Source organism: Rhinopithecus bieti, unplaced genomic scaffold, assembly GCF_001698545.2.
Source record: "Rhinopithecus bieti isolate Rb0 unplaced genomic scaffold, ASM169854v2 scaffold_39746, whole genome shotgun sequence".
In the NCBI taxonomy this organism is placed as follows: domain Eukaryota; kingdom Metazoa; phylum Chordata; class Mammalia; order Primates; family Cercopithecidae; genus Rhinopithecus; species Rhinopithecus bieti.
This window is the reverse complement of record NW_016816960.1, coordinates 1,389,063-1,410,776: the sequence shown is the minus strand read 5'-3', so window position 1 is coordinate 1,410,776 and position 21,714 is coordinate 1,389,063. Positions and strand designations below refer to the sequence as shown.

Sequence of the window (21,714 nt, the reverse complement as noted above, 5' to 3'; positions counted from 1 at the left end):
GGTGAGCCCGCCCCGCACCCGCACCCGCACCCGCGGTGCCCCCAGCTTCCCGCGCCCTGCGCCTGCTGCACCTGCGCCCGGCGCCGCTGGGGCCGCGTAGCCGCGCGCGCGCGCAGGGCATGCAACGGCTCCGCACACACGTGTGTGCCCCCGGCCCGTCGGGTGCCTCTGGCACTTATGCCTTGGGGACAGAGCTCGCGGTCGTGCACTTCACAGCAACCCACCCCCACCAGCAGGACCGTGCAGCCTGAGTCTTTCTTGCTAGAGGAGAGTGGCCTGGGCCTAGGCGGCCGGACGCTTCTTCGCCTTTTTACAAATGGGGAAACTGAGGCCTGGAGAGACCTGGAGACTGGCCAGGAGGCTAGGGGGAGGGGGACTCAATTTGTATATGAGCTGCCTCTCCCTTGGGCGCGGCCCGATTGGGTGGTCGTGGCCAACGGGTCTGGGGGTGTGGGCCAGCGTAGGGGTATCTGTGGGCCGACGTAGGGAGGTATGTGGAAGGGGAATGCTCCCACTTCAGGTCCTTCTTGAGTTGCATCCCCCACACCCCCAGCAGACAGGCTGCGATAAGCTCCTCCCTGACTTGAAACGACCCACTCCACCCCCATTCTGAGGGGTGGACCCAGGACCTCTCTAGGAGCAGAAGAAAGGGTTTTGCTCTGGATGCCCAGGGTGAGGGTGGGGCGTTGATTCCCTGAAGGATGTCTGAAAAGGTTGGAGGGAGGCCCTTTCGTCCTGAGCTCCCCACCCGACTCAGAGAATAGTTCAGGTGGCCTCAGAAGGTGAGGGGAGTGACTCTGACCTGGGTGTCCCATCAGCTGAGAACCTGGTGTCACACCGTCTCACACACATAGTCCCCCATTTTCCTTCTGCACCCACAGCAGGGTGGGATCCCAGGGTAACACTCCCCTCCCCTTCACCCAGCACCTCCCTCCCTGCACCTGCCTGGCATCATGCTCCTGGCTCAGGTGTGCCCTGGGCACAATGGACCATTGTGTGCCCTGAACAGTTTGTCAGTGGGGGGAATTCATGCTCAGACGCGCTGGCCCTCCATGAGGAGGCTGGCCCACTGTGTTCCACCAACCTGGAGTCCAGGCCAGAAGGACCACAACCTCTTCAGTCCGCTCAGGTTGTGAGAGGTCCATGCCCTGGGCAGGAGGCCAGGCATGGAGTAGAGTCCCTCTTAGGTATAACTCAGATCAAACTCGACTTCTGAGCCTCTGCTTCCTGCCTGTAAAATTGACACAGCCCTGGCCGGGCACACTGGCTCACACCTGTAATCCCAGCACTTTGGGAGGCCGAGGTGGGCGGATCACAAGGTCAGGAGATTGAGACCATGCTGGCCAACATGGTGAAACCCCGTCTCTACTAAAATACAAAAATGAGCTGGTCATGGTGGCGCAAACCTGTAGAATCTCTTGAACCAGGGAGGTGGAGGTTGCAGTGAGCCGAGATCGCGCCACTGCACTCCAGCCTGGTGACAGAGTCTGTCTCAAAAAAAAAAAAAAAAAAAAAAAAAATGACACAGCCCTGACTTCAGGGGCTTCCTAGACTCTGTGGAGAGGTAGCCATTATAGCTGGTCCAGACCAGAGAAGGCTCCTGTTTCCCTGGCCCCATCGGGTCCCCTCGCCCCAGCTTCTCTGCCTCCATCCCCAGTGGTTGTGAAGGAGCAGAGGATTTAAAGAGAATCCTACCCCTTAGTCCTCCCTCTGACTGTCCCATAGCTATGGGCAGGTTCTAGGTGCATGGGCAGGTAAAGGGGACTTAAACCAGGTGATGAGTGTGAGAGATGTTAATGATAGGTCTTCAGGCCGGGTGGCAGGCTGCTGGGAGTGTCTTGGTATCTCCCAAGACAGTAACTCCAGCATGGTTGCCTCCTGATGCCCCATCTAGCTGAGCTCTGTACATGGCCAGCCCCCATACCCTCAGGAGGTGGTTATGGCTCATATCTGTGCTGAGCCTCCCCCTCCAGGAGCTCCTCACCTCACAGGGCAGGTATGGCACATAGGCTGGCAGGTTGTAGCTTTGGAAGCCTGAGCAGGCAGAGGGCAGTCTGGGGCCAGGCAAACAAATCCAGGATGTGACAGCAAACTCAGGAGCCAGGCGGGGCCAGGCTGCCTGGGAAGAGGAAGCTAGGACCAACCTCCCCGCTCGCCTTCCTGCCCTCCTGCCCGCCTGCTCCTGCTCCTGGAACCCCCAATCCAGGGAGGAGTAGTGCTATGCAACTTTGAGTCCTGTTAGGGACCTATTGTGTGTGTGCTTGGGGAGGGGGAGTGCAAGGTAAGGGGCGGAGCTGAAAGTGGGTGTTTAGAGACCCTTTCGTTGGCTAGCCACCCAGCCAGCAACACCTGCACCCCTCCCTTCAGCTGTGAGAGCTGACATCAGCTGGCAAACCTGTTTCCCCAGTTGTGGGTCTGGGTGGGGATGGAAAGGGGGAATAACTCCTTCCTGCCCTTCCTCTTCCTTAAAGACCCCGGGTTTAGACCCACCCACCCCTCTCCCTGTGGGCCCGGCTCAATTGGGGGCCTCATAGTGAGGGAGGGGGCTGTGGGTGGCCACTGAGGGAAGAGGGAAGAGTCAGAGCACCCCAGGACCTCACTCAATTGGAGCTCCTTAGGGCCCTGGTGGGGAAACCAAGGCAGGGTCCTACCACGATTGTCAGACCTCACATGTAGTAGGTGCTCCTTGGGTATTGGCTGAAGGGTGGGTCCCATAGCAGTGACCAGTCAGGAAGTCACCCAAGAGGAGGCTGAGTTTGGGCTTTGAGGGCTGAGAGGAAGGAACAGCAGGAGCAGTGAGACAAGAAGCAAATTGTCAGGAGTTGGGGTAGAGCAGAGCTAGTCAAGCAGGCCCGGTGGACAGTGGGGGCTCATCCAGAGGACTCCAAGCCCACCAGAGCTCCCCCAGGGAAGGCATAGGAAGGACAGGGGAGTCTTGGGACTGGCAGTTGGGCAGCCCATAAAAGTTAATGCCACATAGCATGCAGATGAGAGGCCCCTGTTCAGGCAGGAGCAGCAGTGATGTTCAGCAACCCCCCCAGTGAATGGGGTCACAGAGTGAGGGGGCACTGAATGTGGAAGGGCACTCAGGGTCACAAAGGTCAGGGCAGAACAAACCCTCAGGTGACAGGAGGGAGCAGAAGCTGACCTGTCCAGCTATGCCACTGAGGCCTCAGAGGGGTCCAGGGAGGTTAGGTCAGGCTGGAGGCAACCTTGTCCTGCCCACACTTCCCCCAGTTCCCTCTCCCTAACTGATGATCTCTACTGCCTCTTAGAAGCCTGGTCAGGCCCTCCACTCCCCCTGGTACTTTATCTGGTCATATTCCTTTTTGGGCCTCAGTTTACCTTCCTGAAATGGGTAAAGGGAAGGTGGAATCACTTCCTTGGTGCTTGGTCCCCTGCCTCTATTACCAAGGCGCCTGAAGGAGGAGGGTCTGTAGTGACAGGGAGATGAGCACACAGCCCAGGCTTGGGTGGGCACTGGTCAGTCCTGGGGTTGTTATGACAACTGGGGAGCTGATGGGGAAGTGTGGAGTCCCCGGAGAAACAGGGTCAGTTACTGTGGGTCTATGGGGACCCTGGAAGGAGATTCCCATTTTCCATAGTGATAGTAAAAGGGGTTGGTCGGCTCTTGAGCCACTTGCTTGAGCCTGTTTCCACTCTGTGGCTTATGCTTTCATTTCAATAAATCTATGCTTTCCTTGCTTAAAAAAAAAAAAAAAAAAAATAGTACAAGGGGATGGTCAGGCCCTGGGGCAGGGTGGGTGTCATGGAGATCAGAAGGTCCACCCTTTCAGCACCCCCTCTCCAGGTAAGGAGGAGAGACTGGCCCAGCCACCCAGGCACTCAAACCACTATCCTCAGTTGTCCCTGCCCCAGCAAAGTCCCATCTTCCTGCTTCATCCCATGGCCTAACATCCTCCAAGCCTGACCTCCAGTCCTTGTGATGTAGCCAGAAGTCACATTTAGCTTGACATTGTCCTCCCCATCCTGATACTGAATTGGGGGACCCCCTAGGCCTGAGATAGGCTATTCCACACAGACCCCACCCTGTCCCACTTCTGCTTGTCTGTCCCTGAAGATGGAGTGCTCACTACCACCCAGGCAGCTCTGACTGAGAGGAGTCACCCACCCTTGAGCTGTGCTCTTCTCTCCCTTCCTGCTCCTAGCTCTTCCCAGGGGTCTATTAATGCCTCTTACTGTCACTCACAGTGGGGGCTGGGGGTTGTTGCCTAGAATTCAGGGAGCTCGGGCAGGCCAGAGCTCCTGGATCTGGAGCTCCACTCACCTTACCCTGACCTCGAGTTGGGTAGGTGTGGCTGGAGAACTTTTACCCATGAAGCAAAGGGATGGTTTTAAAGGGGTGAATGTTAGGTAACAAGCCACCGAGAGTTAGAATGGGGACTGGACTCCAGAACCCATGCGCTCACCACTGATTTGGTTGGTGAGAGGCACCAGACAGGAATGGGTCTTACAAAGCGTGCTGATGCCCCTGATGGGGGCATTCCAGCAGAGCAAACAAGAGCAAAGCACAGGCAGACCCGTGGGGGTAGAGACAGCGAGTCACGCCCTTGGGCCCAGGCATCCTACGGGTTTGGGGTGTGGAGGCTGGAGGTGAGGTGGGCACCACCCACACAGGGCCTCAGATGTGAGCTTGTGATAGGGCATGTGACTGGCTGATCAGACTGTGATGGTGACAGACGTCTACTCGAGGCCCACTGTGCGCTGGACTTGGGGTATGTCAGGCAGGGTCTGGGAGCAGCATGGTGTCAGGCAGCTCAGTGATCCCTGTCACCTGGGCAAGCAAGGTGTACTCCCTTTACTCCCCACCAGTGTCACAACCACCAGCCCTCAGCCCTCCGGGTTACTTCAGAATTCCAGAGGAGCCTCAGTTCCATGTGCAGTCAGGGTCTGTTTGAGCCTAAGCAGCCCTCAGGAGCCCCTCATCCCCAGCACAGCACTCTCAAGTGCCCTCACAGCTAGTTGGGCATAAGTTGGGGTCTCTGTGGAGGTGACCATAAGACCCCCTCTTCCCAGGGACGCCGACCTTCCCCATTCCCACAACCTTCTCGCCTGCTGCAGGACCTGGGCATCACTTACCTATGGGCCCTGGAGAGGGCTTGGCAGGTGTAGCTGCTCCCAGCCTGCCCTCAGTGGGGGACAGGGTTGGGCCTCTGACCCAGTTAGGTTGGGGCGAGGGCCTGGACTGTCCCTGACCCATGTTCCTCCTCAGAGCTGGCACAACTGACCAAGGCAGAGGCTCTGAGAGGGGCATGGGAAGCCTGAGCATCGCGGCCACCCCTCCCAGGCCCTAGACCCTCACATGCAGCACTGCTACTATGCTCTCATCCCCTGCCATTCTCTGCCTTCTGACCCTGGCTCCCTGAGGGACTCCCATACCCCGACACATCGCAGTCTCAAGCCATGGGGCCTAGGCCAGAGTTGGCCTGAGGCCTTCTAGGGAGAAAAGGTAAGACCCAGGGAGGCAGGACAGGCAGCCACCCCACCCCTGCCTAATACTGTGCTTTGGAGACCTCCTCATCCCCTTTCAGAGCCCCTGAAGGCTGTCTTGATTGCCCCAGCCCTGAACCCAGCTCAGCCCAATCTGCTGAAAGTTTACAGGACTGGACAGGCCAAGGCTGTGGTTCTAGGGACAGAAAGCAGGAGTATGTAGGGATTGAGGGACCCCCCCCTGTCCTGGGAAGGCTGATCAAGGTGATGGCCATCAGGAGGGTGGGAGGTTCCTGCTCAAATACTACAAGCCCAAGTCACACAAGGCAGTAGGGCATAGGGTGGGCAGAGGCCTGGACAAGAGGATGTGAACCACAGATGGGGAAAGGTGGAAGCCAGAGAAGCAGGTCCTTGTTGGACCAGCAGCCTGGAATGCCACGCTCAGCAGTCGAGGCTTTATGGGGAGGGGTTAGACATGGTCAGATGTGGACTTTCTGGTGCTCAGTAGAGCTGCAGCTGGCAGGAAGACTCCCATTTTGAGTGACTGGCTTGACTGAGGGGCAGAATAGGGGAAGACAGCATTGGGACATTTTTGAAGGCAGCCAGTGGTCTCTGTGGGGCCACTGAGGCAAGGATCGGGGTCACATGGTCTGCATGGGCTGGCTTGCTAGCAATCATGAGTGGTCCTGGCCTAGAACTAAGGTCTGGCTTTCAGCATCCTCAAAGGTACACTGAAGACAAAGTAGTAGATAAGGCATCCCCTGTGGGGCCTCCTGTTTCCCCATCTGTAATGGGAGAAGTTCAGAAGAAATGGTCCAGGACCCCTGGCCCTCTCTGCTGTCTCGGGATCTGGGTATTTTGGGCTCCTTGCTGATTGTTCGGGAGGAGGCTGCCAGCAGGAGAGGGTGGAGAGGTCAATAAATGTAACTGACAGGCAAAATGTCATGGTTGTGTGGGTCTGCTCCATGGTGGCCCTGGCACCTCTCTGAGTTGTCTTCAGATCTGCACTAAAATGTACCAGGGAGTTCCCCAGTCACAGGGTGGATGGCTGCTCTGCCTAGGTTTTTTGGGGATCTGGCTCAGGTCTGCTGCGGTCAGGCCTCTTGCCCTGGGGCCATTCAGGCCTTGCCCTGTGGTCTGGGTCCATAGACTGCAAAAATTAGCCATCCATCCAAAGATCGTTCTGGAGGTCCTTGGGTATGAGGTCCATGGCCCCTGGGGAGCAGCCTCAGGCCTGCTGAGTACTGACCATGATGTGTCCCTTGCCTCTTCATCCTTTTCCACTCTAGCTCCCCCTGTCCACCTCTCTAACTCTAGGACTCAGCTGGTTGGGAGCTCCAGATGGGGCCAGCCTGGAGGAATTCCTGTATAAGCCACCACCCACCCCTATCCCCTGGGAGGGGCTTAGAGGTTAGAGGAGATGCGGGCTAGGCTAGGATTTATCAGCTGTGTTCCTGAGCAAAGAGAACTGCAGGGTCCAGATGAGTTCCAGGACATGGCGGTGGGGGCGGGACAAAGGTATGACTGAGTCTTCTACATCGACCCCTATGGCCTAAGGCCTTGAGCACAGGTCAGAGAGCTGTGGGTGCCTTGAGTGAAGGGTACTGAAGCAGCAGGATCAGAACCCTCACCTGGATAAGAGCTCTTCCAGGCGCCGACCTCATGCTTGTAAAACTAGTCTCTGGCCCACAAGCCCCACCCAGGATAGGTGACTCCACCCCTCTGTAACAGGTCCCACCCTCAGCGCAGGCCAGGTCGCTTGCAGCCTCTCTCACTGGGGCCCAGGGTGCCCCGGCCCCCCCACATCCCTGCGGTCTGCCGGGAGGAAGCGGTCCCCCTCCCCCACCGTGACTTTGCGTTTCCTGCCCCAGCCCCGGGGCGGGAGGAGACGTTTCCCGTTCACACCAAAGTTTTCCTGGCAGCGCCTAGACCTGGGCTTAGCCACTGCCTCTCTTGCCCATGGAACCAGCTCTGGGGCCTGGGGTCCAGGTAACCAGTGAGGGTGGGTGGAGGTTCCCGGGGCAAGGCAGTGCTGCGCATGAGGATGTGCGCATGTCTGGGTCTGCCTGTCTAATGGTACACATGTGTCCCGGGATCCACAGTTAAAGAAGGTTACTGAAGGTAACCCCTTCTGCTGGGCTGGGTGACAATGGCAGATGAGGATCCAGCCCAAGGCTCTTGGTATGGGGTGGCTGCTCTATGGGACACCTTCTCCAGCCCTAGCACCAGTGTGGGCCACAGCCACACCCCCACTTACGCCCCTCCCCTGGCTGTAGTCAGACCTGCCTAGGACTGCAGGCGTTAGGGAGGTGGGAGCAGAAACTAGGAGGCTGAGAGAAGCAGTGGGGTACCTAGAAGAGTGGTCAGTATGTACCTAACTCTCTGATGCTGACCTTCCAATGTCCTGCCCTCCCTCCCCCATCCCTTACTCCCCTCCTCCACACCCACCACTCTGCCTTTAATCCCTTGTCCATGCCCTGTGTCCACCACCATTCATTCTTCACCTCTGTCTACATCCCCTTGTCCCTGCCCTGTTTATTGCACCCCTTCTGTCCCCCACCACTGATCCTCTGCTCTGCCTACAGAAGGACCTGGGTTACCTGCAGCAGTGGCTGAACGCCTTCGTAGGTGCCTTCAAGAAGAGCATCTCACTGTCCTCTCTGGAGCCACGAAGGTGAGGCTGGATCTACACAGAGGGCAGGGACAGAGCAGGGAGATTGAGGGGTCCTCAGCACCTATGTCTCCCCTTTCCTTGCAGGCCAGAGGAGGCAGGTGCAGAGGTCCCGCTGCTACCACTGGATGTGCTGCATGTGCTGGCTGAGCAGCTGCACCAGGCCGACCTGGAGCAAGCCCTCCTGCTGCTCAAGCTCTTCATCATTCTGTGCAGGTGTCCCTGTTATCCACTCTACGAGCAGGGGCCTAGAACTGTGGGCCAGAGGGAGCGGGGGGCAGGGAGGGGCATGGTATATTATTGTGACCTCTCTCCTCATTGACTCCCCCAGAAACCTGGAGAACATAGAGGCAGGCCGGGGCCAGGTGCTAGTGCCCCGAGTGCTGGCACTGTTGACCAAGTTGGTGGCGGAGGTGAAGTGGCCTCTACCTTGGGGGGCAGAGGGTACATGCAGGGAGGCAGGCGGTAGCCATGGCAGGGTTAAACCTCTCTCCCCACACCTACAGCTGAAAGGATGCCCACCACCCCAGGACCAAGGGGCACAGTTGGAGAATGTGGCCCTACATGCTCTGCTTCTCTGCGAGGGCCTCTTTGACCCTTACCAGACCTGGCGGCGCCAGCGCAGTGGGTGAGACCCAGCCCAAAGGCAGGGAACCCAGAGGAGGGTGGGAAGAGGATGGCCGTGCTGGGCCCAAGGAGGGGTGAGAGCGGGGAGTGATGAGAGCCAGGCTGATGTACTTGGCCTCATTGCCCCCAGGGAAGTCATCAGCTCCAAGGAGAAGAGCAAATACAAGTTCCCTCCTGCTGCTTTGCCCCAGGAATTCAGTGCCTTCTTCCAAGGTCAGGCCCCGCCCCTACCCCCACTTGGCCCCACCCCCAAGCCTAGGTCCCTTCCTATAGTTCCTTGATCCTGCCATATACAGGAACCACTTGGTGGTGGCTGCATGCAGGTCTGGGAGAACCAAAGACTAGGCAGGAGTTTAGGGATAGACAGAAGAGAAAGGACCTCTTGGGCTGGAGTGAGGGCATCCCATCAGGTGGAGGGGTGGGGTCAACCTGCCTACCCAGATTTCTCATCCTCTTTCCCTCCCATCTCCTGGATCCTTCTAGCCACTTGTACCCCACTCTGATCTTAAAACTCTCTGGTCCAATCCCTTTGTCCCCATAGCCTCCACCCACTCTCCACCCATCCTGGAGACACAGTAGGTATCTCCACCTGCTGCTCCCTGGCTGCCGGAGGGTCCGGTGCCCAGGACAGCTGCGGCCACCTGTTCACGGGTGACCCTGTGAACCTGTTCTCCCTAGTGATCCTTCTCCCCTGGGTCCCTCTCTCCTCTCATTGGAGGGAGACTGGCCAGGCCTTTAGATAGGCTCAGGGTGGGATATGGCCTGGACAGAGGTGGGCAGGGTTGCGAGAAGGTGGTGACCTATTGGGATATTAAGTGTCTCAGTGATGCCTCCATGGAGCTGTGGGCCTGGATCTAGAGTTGGGGCAGCAGCTCCAGGAGGGGAGGCACCCCTAGGGAGCTCCCCACCTTTATTTTCCCATAGCCTGGGTGCTATTATTAAACCAAACGATTTTATTCCTCCTCCCATCGTATCCCTTGATGTCAGCCTGACACCCTCAAGATGAAATCCTACTCCTCCTGCAGCCTTTCTCTCCACTTGTCCTGCTGCCCAGCCTCGCTTCTCTCCCCTCGTTCCCAGACTGCTACCGCCGACCCCACCTCAGGGTCTTAGCCCATGCTATGCCCTCTCCCCTCCTACTGCATTCTCAGGCCTCCCCTCAAAAGCCCCATCCCCAAGGAGGCCTCCCACCCATCCAACCGGAATCAAGCCCCAGCCCTACTCTTCTTCCTCCCTCAGGCATGTGACCCAGGGCTGGTCCCTTCTGCCCTCTGAGTTTCAGTCACTGGCCTGGCATCCTGTCCAGCTTTGCTGGCGCAGGGCCAGGTGGGCCTCCTACGTATTAGGCTGTGAAAGCCCCTAGAAGTCCCAAGCAAAGGCATGGGCGTGGGGGAGGTGGCATCAGTACAGGAGATACAGCAGAGTCCCCAGAGCACAGCATGGGAAGCACCAACTGTCACAGGGGCAGAGGGAGCAAGAGATTTGCATCTGAGAAACTAAGCCCTGGTCATCATGGGGAAGAGGAAGGATGTGCTCATGCTGGGGCCCTCACTTTCGCGCTTGAGGATCTAGGAAGCTGGCTAGACTCTCAGGGCTGGGCTATGTCCCCCTTAAGTCTGCCAAAGAAAGGTTGTGTCCCTTTCAGACCCTCTACTATACAGCCATAACTCCTTAGATGCCCCCCAGGGCAAAGCCCAGTCTTATCACTCAGACTGGGTCTTTTACTTGGCCCAGTTCCTTCTCCCCTCCACCCCAGGGCACCCACCTCTTGTGCAGCCCCCTGGGTCCATAGCCCTGCAACCTTGGTGACATTACCCTGCCCACAACCCCCTACCCAGAGAGCCTACAGAATGCAGACCACTTGCCTCCCATACTGCTGTTGCGTCTCATCCACCTCTTCTGCGCCATTCTCGCTGGAGGAAAGGTAGGCTGGGAGGTGAGCCTGTGGACTAGAGAGCAGCTCTTTCAGCATCTACCTGCTGGGTGAGCCCCTTGCCCACTGCCCATCTCTGTCCACACCTGCAGGAGAACGGGCAGATGGCTGTAAGTGACGGCTCTGTGAAAGGCCTGCTGAGTGTGGTACGGGACTGGAGCCATGGGCCAGCCCCAGACCCCCGCCTAGTACCGCTGGCTCTAGAGGCACTGGTGGGTGCAGTCCATGTCTTGCATGCCAGCCGCACACCTCCTCGTGGCCCAGAGCTTCGTGCCCTGCTTGAGAGCTACTTCCATGTCCTTAATGCCGACTGCCCAGCTGGTCTGAGCTCAGGCCCCGAAGAGGCCCTTGTCACCCTCCGGGTCAGCATGCTCGGTGGGTATGGGCTCCCAGGCTCTTGGGGAAGGGGCATCATGAGGGAAAAGCCTAAGTGATGATGGAAGGGCCGGATGGGGCAGCATACGAAGGAAGGCTTAAGGCTGCCTAGAGGGGTCTGAACAGGGCTTGACCCTTGACACTTCCACAGATGCCATCCCTATGATGCTGGCATGTGAAGACCGGCCAGTGCTGCAAGCCACCTTCCTCAGTAACAATTGCTTTGAACACCTCACTCGGCTCATTCAGAACAGCAAGGTGGGTAGGGCCCAGCCTGGGGGTGAGGATCTGGAAGCCAGAGGCTAGGGGAGACATGCATAGGTGCCAGGCTGCTGCTGAGTAAACATGGGCTGGACAGAGTCAGTTGTTTGCAGCTGGTGGGATGGCCTGCAGTTCAGTGGGAGGGTCTGGGGCATGGACAAGGGCCCGTCCCTTGGGGCCTCTATAGGACTGGGCTTGAGGCTCAGGACAGCTCTGTGCCCCACGGAAGCGGGGCTTGTTATGGAAGGAAGGGAGCTGCTCTGGCGCCTTGTTTCCCTTTCCCGGGCCCCGAGTACAGGGGCTAGAGGAGCACACCACCGCTTTCAGATGCAGTGTCTGCTCCCACCCACTCATCCCCCCGATTGCCCATCTGAGCAGAGCACAGGGGGCTCAGCACCCTACTCTTCCCTGGTGCCAGGCAGGGCACCTGGCAGCTGCTCCTGGTCCTGCTCTAACCCCGCCCTTTCCCATCTTCCTCCTCTCTCTTCTTTGCCTCCTCCACCCTGTGCCTCCCCCTTGCCCACAGCTGTACCTGCAGGCCCGGGCGCCCCCTGAGGGGGACAGTGACCTGGCTACCCGGTTACTGACTGAGCCCAATGTCCAAAAGGTACCATCCTGGGGCTGACCAGCTCAGACACCCCCAGGACTTCCTCTTTGAGCTTTTCCTGCACTATAGCTGGGGGAATGAGCAGATGTGTGTAAGGCCTGGTGTGGTCTAGCAATGGGTGTGGGTCCTCCATGCTGTCTTGCCTGCCTTCCAAGTCCCCATCCTAGGGAACAGGACAGAAGGTGGTCTATCCCCTGCCTGGTGTTTGATTGGGTGTTGGGGTCTGGCTGTGCCAAGCGGGATAGAACCTTCGAAACTCAACTACCTACCTCATTTCTCAGAAGGGGAGACAGAAGCCCAGACACTCAAGGATTTGGCTGTAGTCACAGAGAAGGGGGTCTCCCTCATGGTGCCATTTCTTTCTGTAGATTCTTACACCCACCCTCAGCAGGTCACTGGGTGCCCCCAGCCAGCCCCTGATGACATGCTCCCTGACTCACCTTGCATGTGGGCTGTAGGCAGCTGCAGGGTGTCAGCTGGCAGCTTCACAGCGGGCACCCTTTCTGGGGGCTCAACCTGTGGGCCCCGACCTCCATAGCCCCTACCCTGGCTCTGTCTTCATGAGGTAACCCTATGTGTTCACTGCACACGGTCATTTTCTGAGAGCTTGCACGTCTATTCATCTGCAAAGCAGGCAGGGCAAAGTGACTTCCCTCTGTTTTTACAGATGAGGACACTGAGGCCTGGAGGGGGAAGACTGATGCCTGAGGTCACTTGGGGAGTCAGGCAAAGTTGGGACCAAAGGCCCTATGGAGCCAAATATGACCTAGTCCCTGCTGAGAAACTCTCCAAGCCCTCCCAACCCCTGACCCCCTCAGGGTGGGGCAGGAGAGGGAGCAGCATGCCTCTGGCTGTCAGGTTCAGCCAGGCTGAGCCTCAGTGTCCCCACCTGGATCTAGGGGGAAAGGGCAAGGTGGGACTTAAAGGTCTCGAAGGTTCTTTTGGTTCTAACACCCTGTGATTGATTGTCCCTGAATCTCTGACCCCTGTCAATCACTGTGGGTGATGGGGCACTTGCTGGCCTGTCTGTACACGTGTGTCTAGCTTTAGGGAGACAGGTTGTGGGTGGGGCCCTAACTCCACCACAGAAAGGGGGACTGGAGGGTGCAGTGAGAGTGTCCACCATTAATCTGTCCCAGTGAGGCCCTTCCCAGCCTTTGTTAGCCTGGGTCTTGCTGAGCTGCTCAGAGAGGGCCCTAGGTCATGATAGGGTCACAGCAATTGGGGCAAGGAGTAGAAGGCCTGGTGCTCCGACAGAGTTGCTGATCTAGCACATGCCACATGCCTTGGGGTGCTTGGCTCTGCACCTTTTTTACTGCAGGGGGCTGCCAGCTGTGACACCCTGGCCCCTGCCTCTCCTGACGGCCCCTCCCAACCCCAAGGTCCTGGACCAAGACACGGACGCCATTGCAGTCCATGTAGTAAGAGTGCTGACCTGCATCATGAGTGACTCCCCCTCAGCCAAGGTGAGGCTGCTGCACTGCAGCTTTAGTCGGGGTGCGGGGTGGAGTTCAACTGACCATATCCCCAGAACAGGCCTGGCCAGTGGCTATAAGCATCCTGTTCCCTGGAGCAAAGCGAGCTGGGAGGTGACTGCCCTGCCCTAAAGCACACTGGGCAGGTGTGGTCGCCAGTCTGTCCTGGGAGCTGCATCTCCTCTATCAGGGCTGGATGGGGAATGGATACTTGTAGGCCCACCTCCATCTAGAGCCTTCTGAGATGGACTCATGTCCCCCCCATCCCTCTGCAGCCCACTGCCCACCAGTACTGTCACCCAGAGGCGGAGCCACGCAAGGGAATCGCAAAACGTGATGCCCCTCCAGGGTTTCCACGGGGCCTGAGTTTGCCCTGGGGCACATGTATATGTTCACTTCTTCCCCATACTACCTTACACAGGAGGTGTTTAAGGAGCGCATCGGCTACCCTCACCTGCAGGAGGTTCTGCAGAGCCATGGTCCCCCCACCCATCGGCTGTTGCAAGAGCTGCTCAACATGGTGAGGGAAGGGGCTTGGGACCAGGGTCCCAAAGGCAACCAGAACTGAGTCAGGGTTACCACAGATGGTGAGCTTTCCACCCTGGGGGACCATGTTGACTGCGGCCAGTACATAGTGTGACCTGTAGCCTGGCCATGTCTGTCAGTGTCACTGGAATGAGGATTCCGGCCCTGTAGGGATCCCGGAAGCAACTGCATGTTAGCAAGCCCCAGGATTATCTTAGGAACATGCAGTTAGGGGTTAGGCCAACCCAGGCTGAAAACTAAGGTTGAGGGATTCACAGTACTGAAGGATTCTTAGTAGTAGTGATCGTCATCTGTGCCCCTCTGACTTTCCTGAGCCTCACACACAACCTGTGGGCAGGATGGGGTAGATCATGTTGCTGACTGCTGCTGTAGGCAAGTAAATGGAGCCAGAAAGTCCTACTGTTGACAGGGTGCCACAACTGACCAGGGACTGTTATTCTGTCCACCCACAGGCTGTGGAGGGTGACCACAGCATGTGCCCACCTCCACCAATCCATAACGAGCAGCCGATACTGGTGCTGGTGCAGTGGCTGCCGTCATTGCCCACCGCTGAGCTGCGGCTCAACCGCCTCAGGTGGCTCTTGTGACAGCTGCCTGCCAGCCGTGCACCTGTGTGCAGGCAGGCCATGAGTGGGCTGCCCTGTTTGGAGACACTACAAGCACAGGGCTAGCCCTGGAGGCCCGCTGCCAAGAGCAACTGCTGGCACACTGCTAGCAAGCACTGGGCCGTGTATAACAATAAGGCCGTGGGGCTGCGCTCACAACTGCTCGCGCCCTCCGCCAGGATTGGACTCGGGACCAGGTGGAGCCGAGGCTGGAAAGGCCCGACACGCAGGTGCTGTCATCCGCTCATTATCAGGCATGGCCAGGCACCAGGGCCCTGCACGCTCTCTACGCTACTTTGACCTCACGCCCAGCATGGCGGGCATCATGGTACCCCCTGTGCAGCGATGGCCAGGGCCTGGCTTCACCTTTCATGCCTGGCTTTGTCTGCACCCCATGGATATAGCACCTACCCCTGCCCCCACCCGACCACTCCAGCGAAAGCAGCTGTACAGGTGGGTGACTGCCAGGGGCCAGGGACCTCCTGCCAGGGTGAGCAGGAACAAGCAGACATAACTGGCTCGCCTGCCCCCAGCTTCTTCACCAGCAGCGGCTCAGGGTTTGAGGCCTTCTTCACAGCGGCCGGGACCCTGGTGGTGGCTGTGTGCACACGGAAGGAGTACTTGACCATGAGTTTGCCTGAAGTGTCCTTTGCCGACTCTGCCTGGGTGAGACCCCATTCTTCTCATGTGGCCCAGTAGAGAGAGGGGTCCTGAGTCCCAAGTATGGCCTAACATGAGGCTTCTGTTCTAGCACTGCGTGGCTATCGTCCATGTGCCTGGGCGCCGGCCCTTCAGCCAGAACCTGGTCCATGTCTACAAAGACGGCCATCTGGTCAAGACAGCACCCCTTCGCTGCCCCTCCCTCAGTGAGGTGTGCCAAGCAAGGTTTGGGGAGGCCTTGGATAGATGGGGGGACTTGGAACACAGTGGGCAGGGTGTGGCCTGGAGCCCTTGTGTCTCATGCTGCCCCACAGGCCTTGGACTTTAGCCACTAGGGCCCATGCAGCCATGGGGGTCACTGTGAGGAACTGCATGTAGGCGGAGCCCCAGGTTCTGCTGTGACCTGACCGCTCCCCCAACCCCGGTCCCACAGCCTTTCTCCTCCTGCTGTATCGGCTCCGCTGGGCACCGCACAACGACCACCACCACGGGGCTGCCCATGCCACCAGTCCCCGCCACCCTGGCCTACACTCACCCCGCCCTCACCCGCTCCCAGTCAGTCCCAGCCTCCACGGGGCTTGGCTGGGGGTCCGGGCTGGTGGCCCCCCTGCAGGAGGGCAGCATCGACTCTACCCTCGCAGGCACCCAGGACACTCGGTGGGGCAGTCCCACGTCCCTGGAGGGTGAGCTGGGGACTGTGGCCATCTTTCACGAAGCCCTGCAGGCGACGGCTCTGTGGACCCTGTGCACCCTGGGTATGCAGCATCCTTCATCTCTCCCCAGCCCCAGGCCAGAAGCTAGGGGTCCAGGGGTGAGAAGGCATCTCTGGGGGTCTCTCCTCTGGTCAGGCAGGCTCTGGACGGGGTTTGGCCAGAGGTCTAGCAAGGTCTGAAGCCCCCTGCCCACCTCCCAGGGCCCAATGAGATGGCACCCTTCAAGCCTGAGGGGGAGCTGCATGAGCTCAGCACCAGGCTGCTCCTCCATTACTCACCTCAGGTATTTGGGGGCCCCAGGGGAGTGGTTGGCTTGATTGTGCTACTTCCCAGCTCCCACACTCTGCCTGCCACCCCCTCCTCCCTCTGACCCCGGCTGCCTGCCCATTCCCCTATCCCTAGGCTTGTAAGAACAACATCTGCCTGGACCTGTCCCCCAGTCATGGGCTCGATGGGCGCCTGACGGGCCACAGAGTGGAGACCTGGGATGTGAAGGTCTGTGAGCACATGTGGGTGGTGTGTGCAGGAGGCATGAACATGGGGCACATGTGTGTTCGGAGTCGGCTGGGGAGCAGCGCTGTGCCTGGGGAGGGTTTGGACAGTCCAGCTCGAGAGAGCAAAATTTCCCTTGTGGGTGGTCTGCTGGGGTGAAGCAGGGCAGGAAACTGACTGGAAGGCCCCCCTCACTGCCATCCTCCTTCCCCCAGGATGTGGTGAACTGCGTTGGGGGTATGGGTGCCCTGCTGCCCCTGCTGGAGCAAGTAGCTGCACAGCCCAAAGAGGCTGAGGCAAGTCCAGCTGAAACGCATGACCTCGTGGGTCCTGAACTGACCTCTGGCCACAAAACCCAGGGCCTGGTTCTCCCATTGGGTAAATCTTCAGGTAAGTGTTCCTGGTGCCTATGTTATGGGGCAGGAATCTTGGCATGGTAGGGGGGTGGAGTGCCCAACGTCTCCTGGCCACTGGCAGGCCCTTGACGCACCTCTGTCCCCTTCCTGGTGGCTGGCAGAGGAACGGATGGAGAGGAACGCAGTGGCTGCTTTTCTGCTGATGCTGCGGAACTTCCTTCAGGGTCACATGGTGAACCAAGAGAGCCTGGTGCAGTGCCAGGGGCCTGCCATCATCGGGGCCCTCCTGCGAAAGGTAGGACCTGGTGGGGCAGGCATGGGGGATTAGGGATATGGTCAGCCTGTCTGACCGAGGGGACTGAGTGGGGAACCTGCTGCCCTGTCAGTCATGGAGAACCTCCTGGGAGAGTTGAAACTTGAGTGGGCCCTGAAAGGCCGAGCAGGGTTGGATCTGGAAGATTTGGGGAAAGGCCTAGCACAGGTTGGGGTGGGGACCCGCACAGCAGGCAGGAGGCTTGCATGTCAGAGGTGGCAGGGAGCCCCCAAAGGGTTCTGAGCAGGTGGGTGGCCATGTCTGTGGCCGTCATGGCTGTGCAGGGAAGGGTGGCAGCTGAAAAGTTCAGACAGCAGGTGGGCAGAGCCTGAGCCCTCACTCCAGCTCCTGTCTCGCCCCAGGTCCCCAGCTGGGCCATGGACATGAACGTGCTCATGTCCGCCCAGCTGCTGATGGAGCAAGTGGTGGCTGAGGGCAGCGGGCCCCTCCTGTACCTACTCTACCAGCATTTGCTCTTCAACTTTCACCTCTGGACCCTCAGTGACTTCGCCGTGCGCCTCGGTAGGTGTGAGGACCTGAGCAAGGGGCTGGCCATAGGGTGGCTGAGCACTGAGAAGTTAGAACCCTGCTCTGGGGGATCTGAGGGACTCACCTGATAGGAATCCAGAATGTCATGGGGTGGCTGAAGGGACTATGACCCTGCCCTGGAAGTCTGACAGGCGCATGGCCCTGGCCTGGAGGATCTGAAGGGCCCAGCTCAGGCTAGTGGCCTGAGCTCCTGCTCATTCCTGCTCAGGCCACATCCAGTACATGTCCAGCATAGTTCGGGAGCACAGACAGAAGCTGCGGAAGAAGTACGGCGTCCAGTTTATCCTGGATGCCCTGCGCACCCACTACAGGTGAGGCCAGTGGGGCCAGATGGGCCATGGGGGGCTGACGCTGACACAGCGGCCTCTGGCCTTGGGGACTGGGCGGTGCGCTTACCTGACTCACCTGCCCACCCTCCTTCCCCCTCTCTCCCCCTCTCTCCCCACCTTTCTCCGGACCTGGCTGGGTGTGCCTGCTGACCTGCCAGCCCGCAGCGGGAGCGCCCCCTGGCTGCTGATGACCTACGCACCGTGCAGACCTCCCTCCTGGGCCTGGCAAGGGAGTTCCTGGTGCGGAGCCTCTCAGCAGATGACGTGCAGGTCACGCAGATCATGCTGAGCTTTTTGGCAGCCACAGGCGATGATGGCCAGGTAGGCTGGAGGTTGGGGAAGGGGAGGCTTGGGTGAGGGGGGCATGGGGGCCTGGCACAGTGTGAGACTCTGCATCCCTAGGTGGCGGGTGCGCTGGACCTGCTGCTGGCCCTGCTGCACGGTTCCCCAGCGCAGGAGTCCTTGGCTATCTTTCTGTTGGAGCCAGGGAACCTCGAAGTGCTGCTGGCCCTGCTAGTGCGGCCAGGGTCACTGCCCCTGCTGCCCGATCGAGTCTGCAAGGTACACCCAGCCGATTCCCTCCCCTGGCATCCCATTCACTGGGGCCCCTGCCTGGGGTTCAGGGAGGTACAGCAGGCCTTGGGCCAGCAGATGAAGCTGTCTTCAAGGACCTCTTGAGCCACACACCTGCACGGTGACTTCCCCTCCTACAGTAACTCCTTCCACATGATGACAGTCCTCCGATGACCCCCACACAGATCCTGCGCAGACTGCAGCAGAACGAGCGGCTACCTGAGCGGAGCCGCCAGCGCCTCCGGCTGCGGGAGTGTGGTCTCCAGGGTCTGATTGCCTGCTTGCCTGAGGGGACTGTTTCCCCGCAGCTCTGCCAGGGCCTCTACAAGCTGTTCCTGGGGGCAGGTACAACCTGGTTACAGCCAAGTGGAGGGGGTGACATGTCAGAAAAACAGGGCAGGCAGGCAGGAAGAAGGAAGGTAGTAGCATAGGGGCCAGAGCTGGGCCCCACCCTTCCTAGTCGGGTCAGTCCCTCAGGTCCCCCCAACCCATCCCCCCAGATTGCCTGAACCTCTCAGATCTGCTGGCTGTGGTACAGCTGTCCCTCCAGGCTGACCTCAGTGTTCGCCTAGACATCTGTCGCCAGGTGAGCAAGAGACGTAAAGGCTTTGGGGGAGGGGGAGGGTGGCTTCTACCCTCTGGCCTTCACCTTGCCTGTCTCATGAGGGGTCTCTGGAGCCCTCCTCTGCAAAGGCCCCGGATGAGGGTCTGGGGCAGGCAGCTGGATGCGTCCTCACGTGCTGTGCTCTTGCCTGCAGCTCTTCCATCTCATCTACGGACAGCCAGATGTAGTGCGCCTTCTGGCCCGACAGGCTGGCTGGCAGGATGTGCTGACCCGGCTATATGTCCTGGAGGCTGCCACAGCTGGCAGTCCCCCTCCTTCTTCCCCAGAGTCACCCACCTCCCCCAAGCCAGCCCCACCCAAGCCACCCACTGAGTCACCTGCTGAGCCTTCAGATGTCTTCCTGCCCTCAGAGGCCCCCTGCCCTGACCCTGATGGCTTTTACCATGCTCTCTCCCCATTCTGCATGCCCTTTGACCTGGGCCTGGAACGGTCTAGTGTAGGATCAGCCAACACTGCTGGTGGTGGCGGCAGCAGTGGTACTCTTACTCCAGCCAGCCAGCCTGGCACTCCTTCCCCACTGGATGGGCCGAGGCCCTTTCCTGCTGCCGCTGGCCGCCACAGCTCCAGTCTCTCCAATGTACTGGAGGACGGCAGCCTCCCACCATTAGGCGGATGATACTCGAACACGGCAGGCAACCCCACAGGTGAGGTGGGCCCCACCCCCTCCCTGCCAACTGCATGGTACCCAAGGGAGGACACTTCTGTTACACAGGGCTGGCAGTGTAGCCTCTCCAAAGGTGTGGCCCTGTCTGACCAGGTGGCACTGCCAGTCAGGCCTGTTGCTGTCCCATCATAGCTCTCATCTCCAGTTGTGTTCCCAGAGGGCTCCTGGAACAGGGCGAGTCATGACGAGCCAGAGTGGGTGACACCAGCCGCGCTTCAGAAGGGCCCTCAAGAGGGTCTGTAGGGCAGAGACCTCAGAGGGTCCAAGGGCAGTAAACGCCGATGGCCCTGCCCTGGGCTTCTGGGTTTGGGGATGGGCCTCCGCTCGTTCTATGTGAACTGCCTCATCTCTTCTTGGGAGTCTGGTGAGACCCCAGGATTCTGCCTGGAACTCAGGTAGTAGCTGAGACCCCTAAACTGTTCTTCCAGGCCCTTAGTGCCAGGCTCACTGTTAGCCAAATGCTCTGCCTCCTGGGTGGCTACCCCAGGAGGGTGCTGACTGGGGATGGATGGGCATCAGCCTGATTCCTCTGCGGCCCACAACCCATGCCCACATCACCCACCTGTGCCCACAGCAAACCTCTGAGGAAGAGTTGTGCAATCTGCTCACCAATGTGCTGTTCTCGGTGACGTGGCGCGGTGTGGAAGGCAGCGATGAGGCTGCCTGGCGGGAGCGTGGCCAGGTTTTCTCGGTGCTCACCCAGCTGGGGGCCTCAGCCACACTTGTGCGCCCACCAGACTGCATCAAGCGCAGGTGAGAGGGCAAGTCTGGAGTGGGAGGGGCTTCAGGGAGCCTCGGGGGAAGGAAAGAAGACAGTCAGGTAGACCCTTGAGTTCCCCACTCACCCGCCAGCCTCCTGGAGATGATGCTGGAGTCAGCCCTGACCGACATCAAGGAGGCCCCCGTGGGGGTCCTGGCCAGCCTCACCCAGCAGGTGCTTTGGCTGCTACGTCTGCTGCAGGACTTCCTGTGTGCTGAAGGCCATGGTAACCAGGAACTGTGGAGTGAGAAGGTGCGGCCCCTCAGAGAGGCGTGAGCCACATGAACACTCAGGTTCACGCAAGGCTGCAGGGATCTGGTCTGGGAGGTGGATGGATACACGTGTGCAGTTGTGGGTGCATCAGCATGAATGCCTGTGAGCGTGGACTTGCCTGTGTGCACAAACCCTACCTCGCCCCCAGCGCAAACTTTACTCTGCTCTCTTTCCATGGACTCCTGGCCTCCCCTGGTGATGTCTGTTGGGAACCTGTTGTCTGTGGCAGCTCTTTGAAGGTGTATGCAGCCTACTTGATCGCCTGGGAGCCTGGCCCCACCTGGCCAACGGCACAGCTGATCTCCGTGAGATGGCACAGATTGGCCTGCGGCTTGTGCTTGGTTACATCCTGCTGGAAGACCCACAGGTGAGCACAGGGTGAGCATGGGGGCAGGGGGCATGGGAGGTGTGGGGAGCTCCAAGAGTGGCTGGGTGCCACTCATCTCTCTTGCACCCTCAGCTGCATGCCCAGGCCTACGTGAGATTGCACATGCTGCTACAGACTGCAGTGCCAGCCCGCCGCGAGGAAGCCTGCTATGTGCTCTCCAAGCTGGAGGCTGCACTGGGGCGGGCGCTGAACACCTCTTCCTCCCAGTCAGCCACTGATAAGGCAGGGCCCCCACCTGCAGCCACAGCAGCTGCAGAGCGCTGCTCCTGGCTGGTGCCGCTGGTGCGCACGCTGCTAGACCGTGCCTATGAGCCGCTGGGGCTGCAGTGGGGACTACCCTCCCTGCCACCCACCAATGGCAGCCCCACCTTCTTTGAAGACTTCCAGGCTTTTTGTGCCACACCCGAATGGCGCCACTTCATCGACAAACAGGTGCCTGGAGGTGGGGGCCCAGGAAGAGGAGTGGGG

At 59.4% G+C, this 21,714-nt stretch overlaps 2 protein-coding genes and 1 long non-coding RNA gene across 3 annotated transcripts in view; 1 reads left to right on the top strand and 2 right to left on the bottom strand.

Moving 5' to 3' along the window:
• The window catches only part of CCDC12 (coiled-coil domain containing 12), a 63,163-nt gene extending 61,105 nt beyond the window's left edge, over nucleotides 1-2,058 (bottom strand). The window contains exon 1 of the mRNA XM_017855714.1: nucleotides 1,985-2,058. The gene's annotated coding sequence lies outside the window, so the exon portion shown is untranslated. The remainder of the gene's footprint in view (nucleotides 1-1,984) is intronic.
• Nucleotides 1-21,714, top strand: part of NBEAL2 (neurobeachin like 2) — a 30,086-nt gene that overhangs the window by 423 nt on the left and 7,949 nt on the right. The window contains 32 exon segments of the mRNA XM_017855715.1: nucleotides 8,037-8,125; nucleotides 8,210-8,338; nucleotides 8,454-8,535; nucleotides 8,629-8,750; nucleotides 8,880-8,962; nucleotides 10,588-10,673; nucleotides 10,775-11,057; nucleotides 11,209-11,315; nucleotides 11,845-11,925; nucleotides 13,308-13,391; nucleotides 13,822-13,920; nucleotides 14,399-14,549; nucleotides 14,552-14,679; nucleotides 14,682-15,004; nucleotides 15,085-15,217; nucleotides 15,303-15,422; nucleotides 15,645-15,966; nucleotides 16,125-16,207; nucleotides 16,327-16,419; nucleotides 16,632-16,806; nucleotides 16,934-17,067; nucleotides 17,448-17,607; nucleotides 17,843-17,945; nucleotides 18,122-18,284; nucleotides 18,366-18,524; nucleotides 18,722-18,881; nucleotides 19,037-19,122; nucleotides 19,295-19,810; nucleotides 20,400-20,578; nucleotides 20,678-20,837; nucleotides 21,088-21,225; nucleotides 21,319-21,678. Coding sequence (XP_017711204.1) covers nucleotides 8,037-8,125; nucleotides 8,210-8,338; nucleotides 8,454-8,535; nucleotides 8,629-8,750; nucleotides 8,880-8,962; nucleotides 10,588-10,673; nucleotides 10,775-11,057; nucleotides 11,209-11,315; nucleotides 11,845-11,925; nucleotides 13,308-13,391; nucleotides 13,822-13,920; nucleotides 14,399-14,549; nucleotides 14,552-14,679; nucleotides 14,682-15,004; nucleotides 15,085-15,217; nucleotides 15,303-15,422; nucleotides 15,645-15,966; nucleotides 16,125-16,207; nucleotides 16,327-16,419; nucleotides 16,632-16,806; nucleotides 16,934-17,067; nucleotides 17,448-17,607; nucleotides 17,843-17,945; nucleotides 18,122-18,284; nucleotides 18,366-18,524; nucleotides 18,722-18,881; nucleotides 19,037-19,122; nucleotides 19,295-19,810; nucleotides 20,400-20,578; nucleotides 20,678-20,837; nucleotides 21,088-21,225; nucleotides 21,319-21,678 — 5,091 coding nt within the window.
• Nucleotides 17,716-18,718, bottom strand: LOC108517649 (uncharacterized). The gene is made up of 3 exons (XR_001882174.1): nucleotides 18,651-18,718; nucleotides 18,164-18,289; nucleotides 17,716-17,889 (listed from the first exon to the last, which is right to left on the bottom strand). It is a non-coding gene; the product is annotated as an uncharacterized LOC108517649 (long non-coding RNA).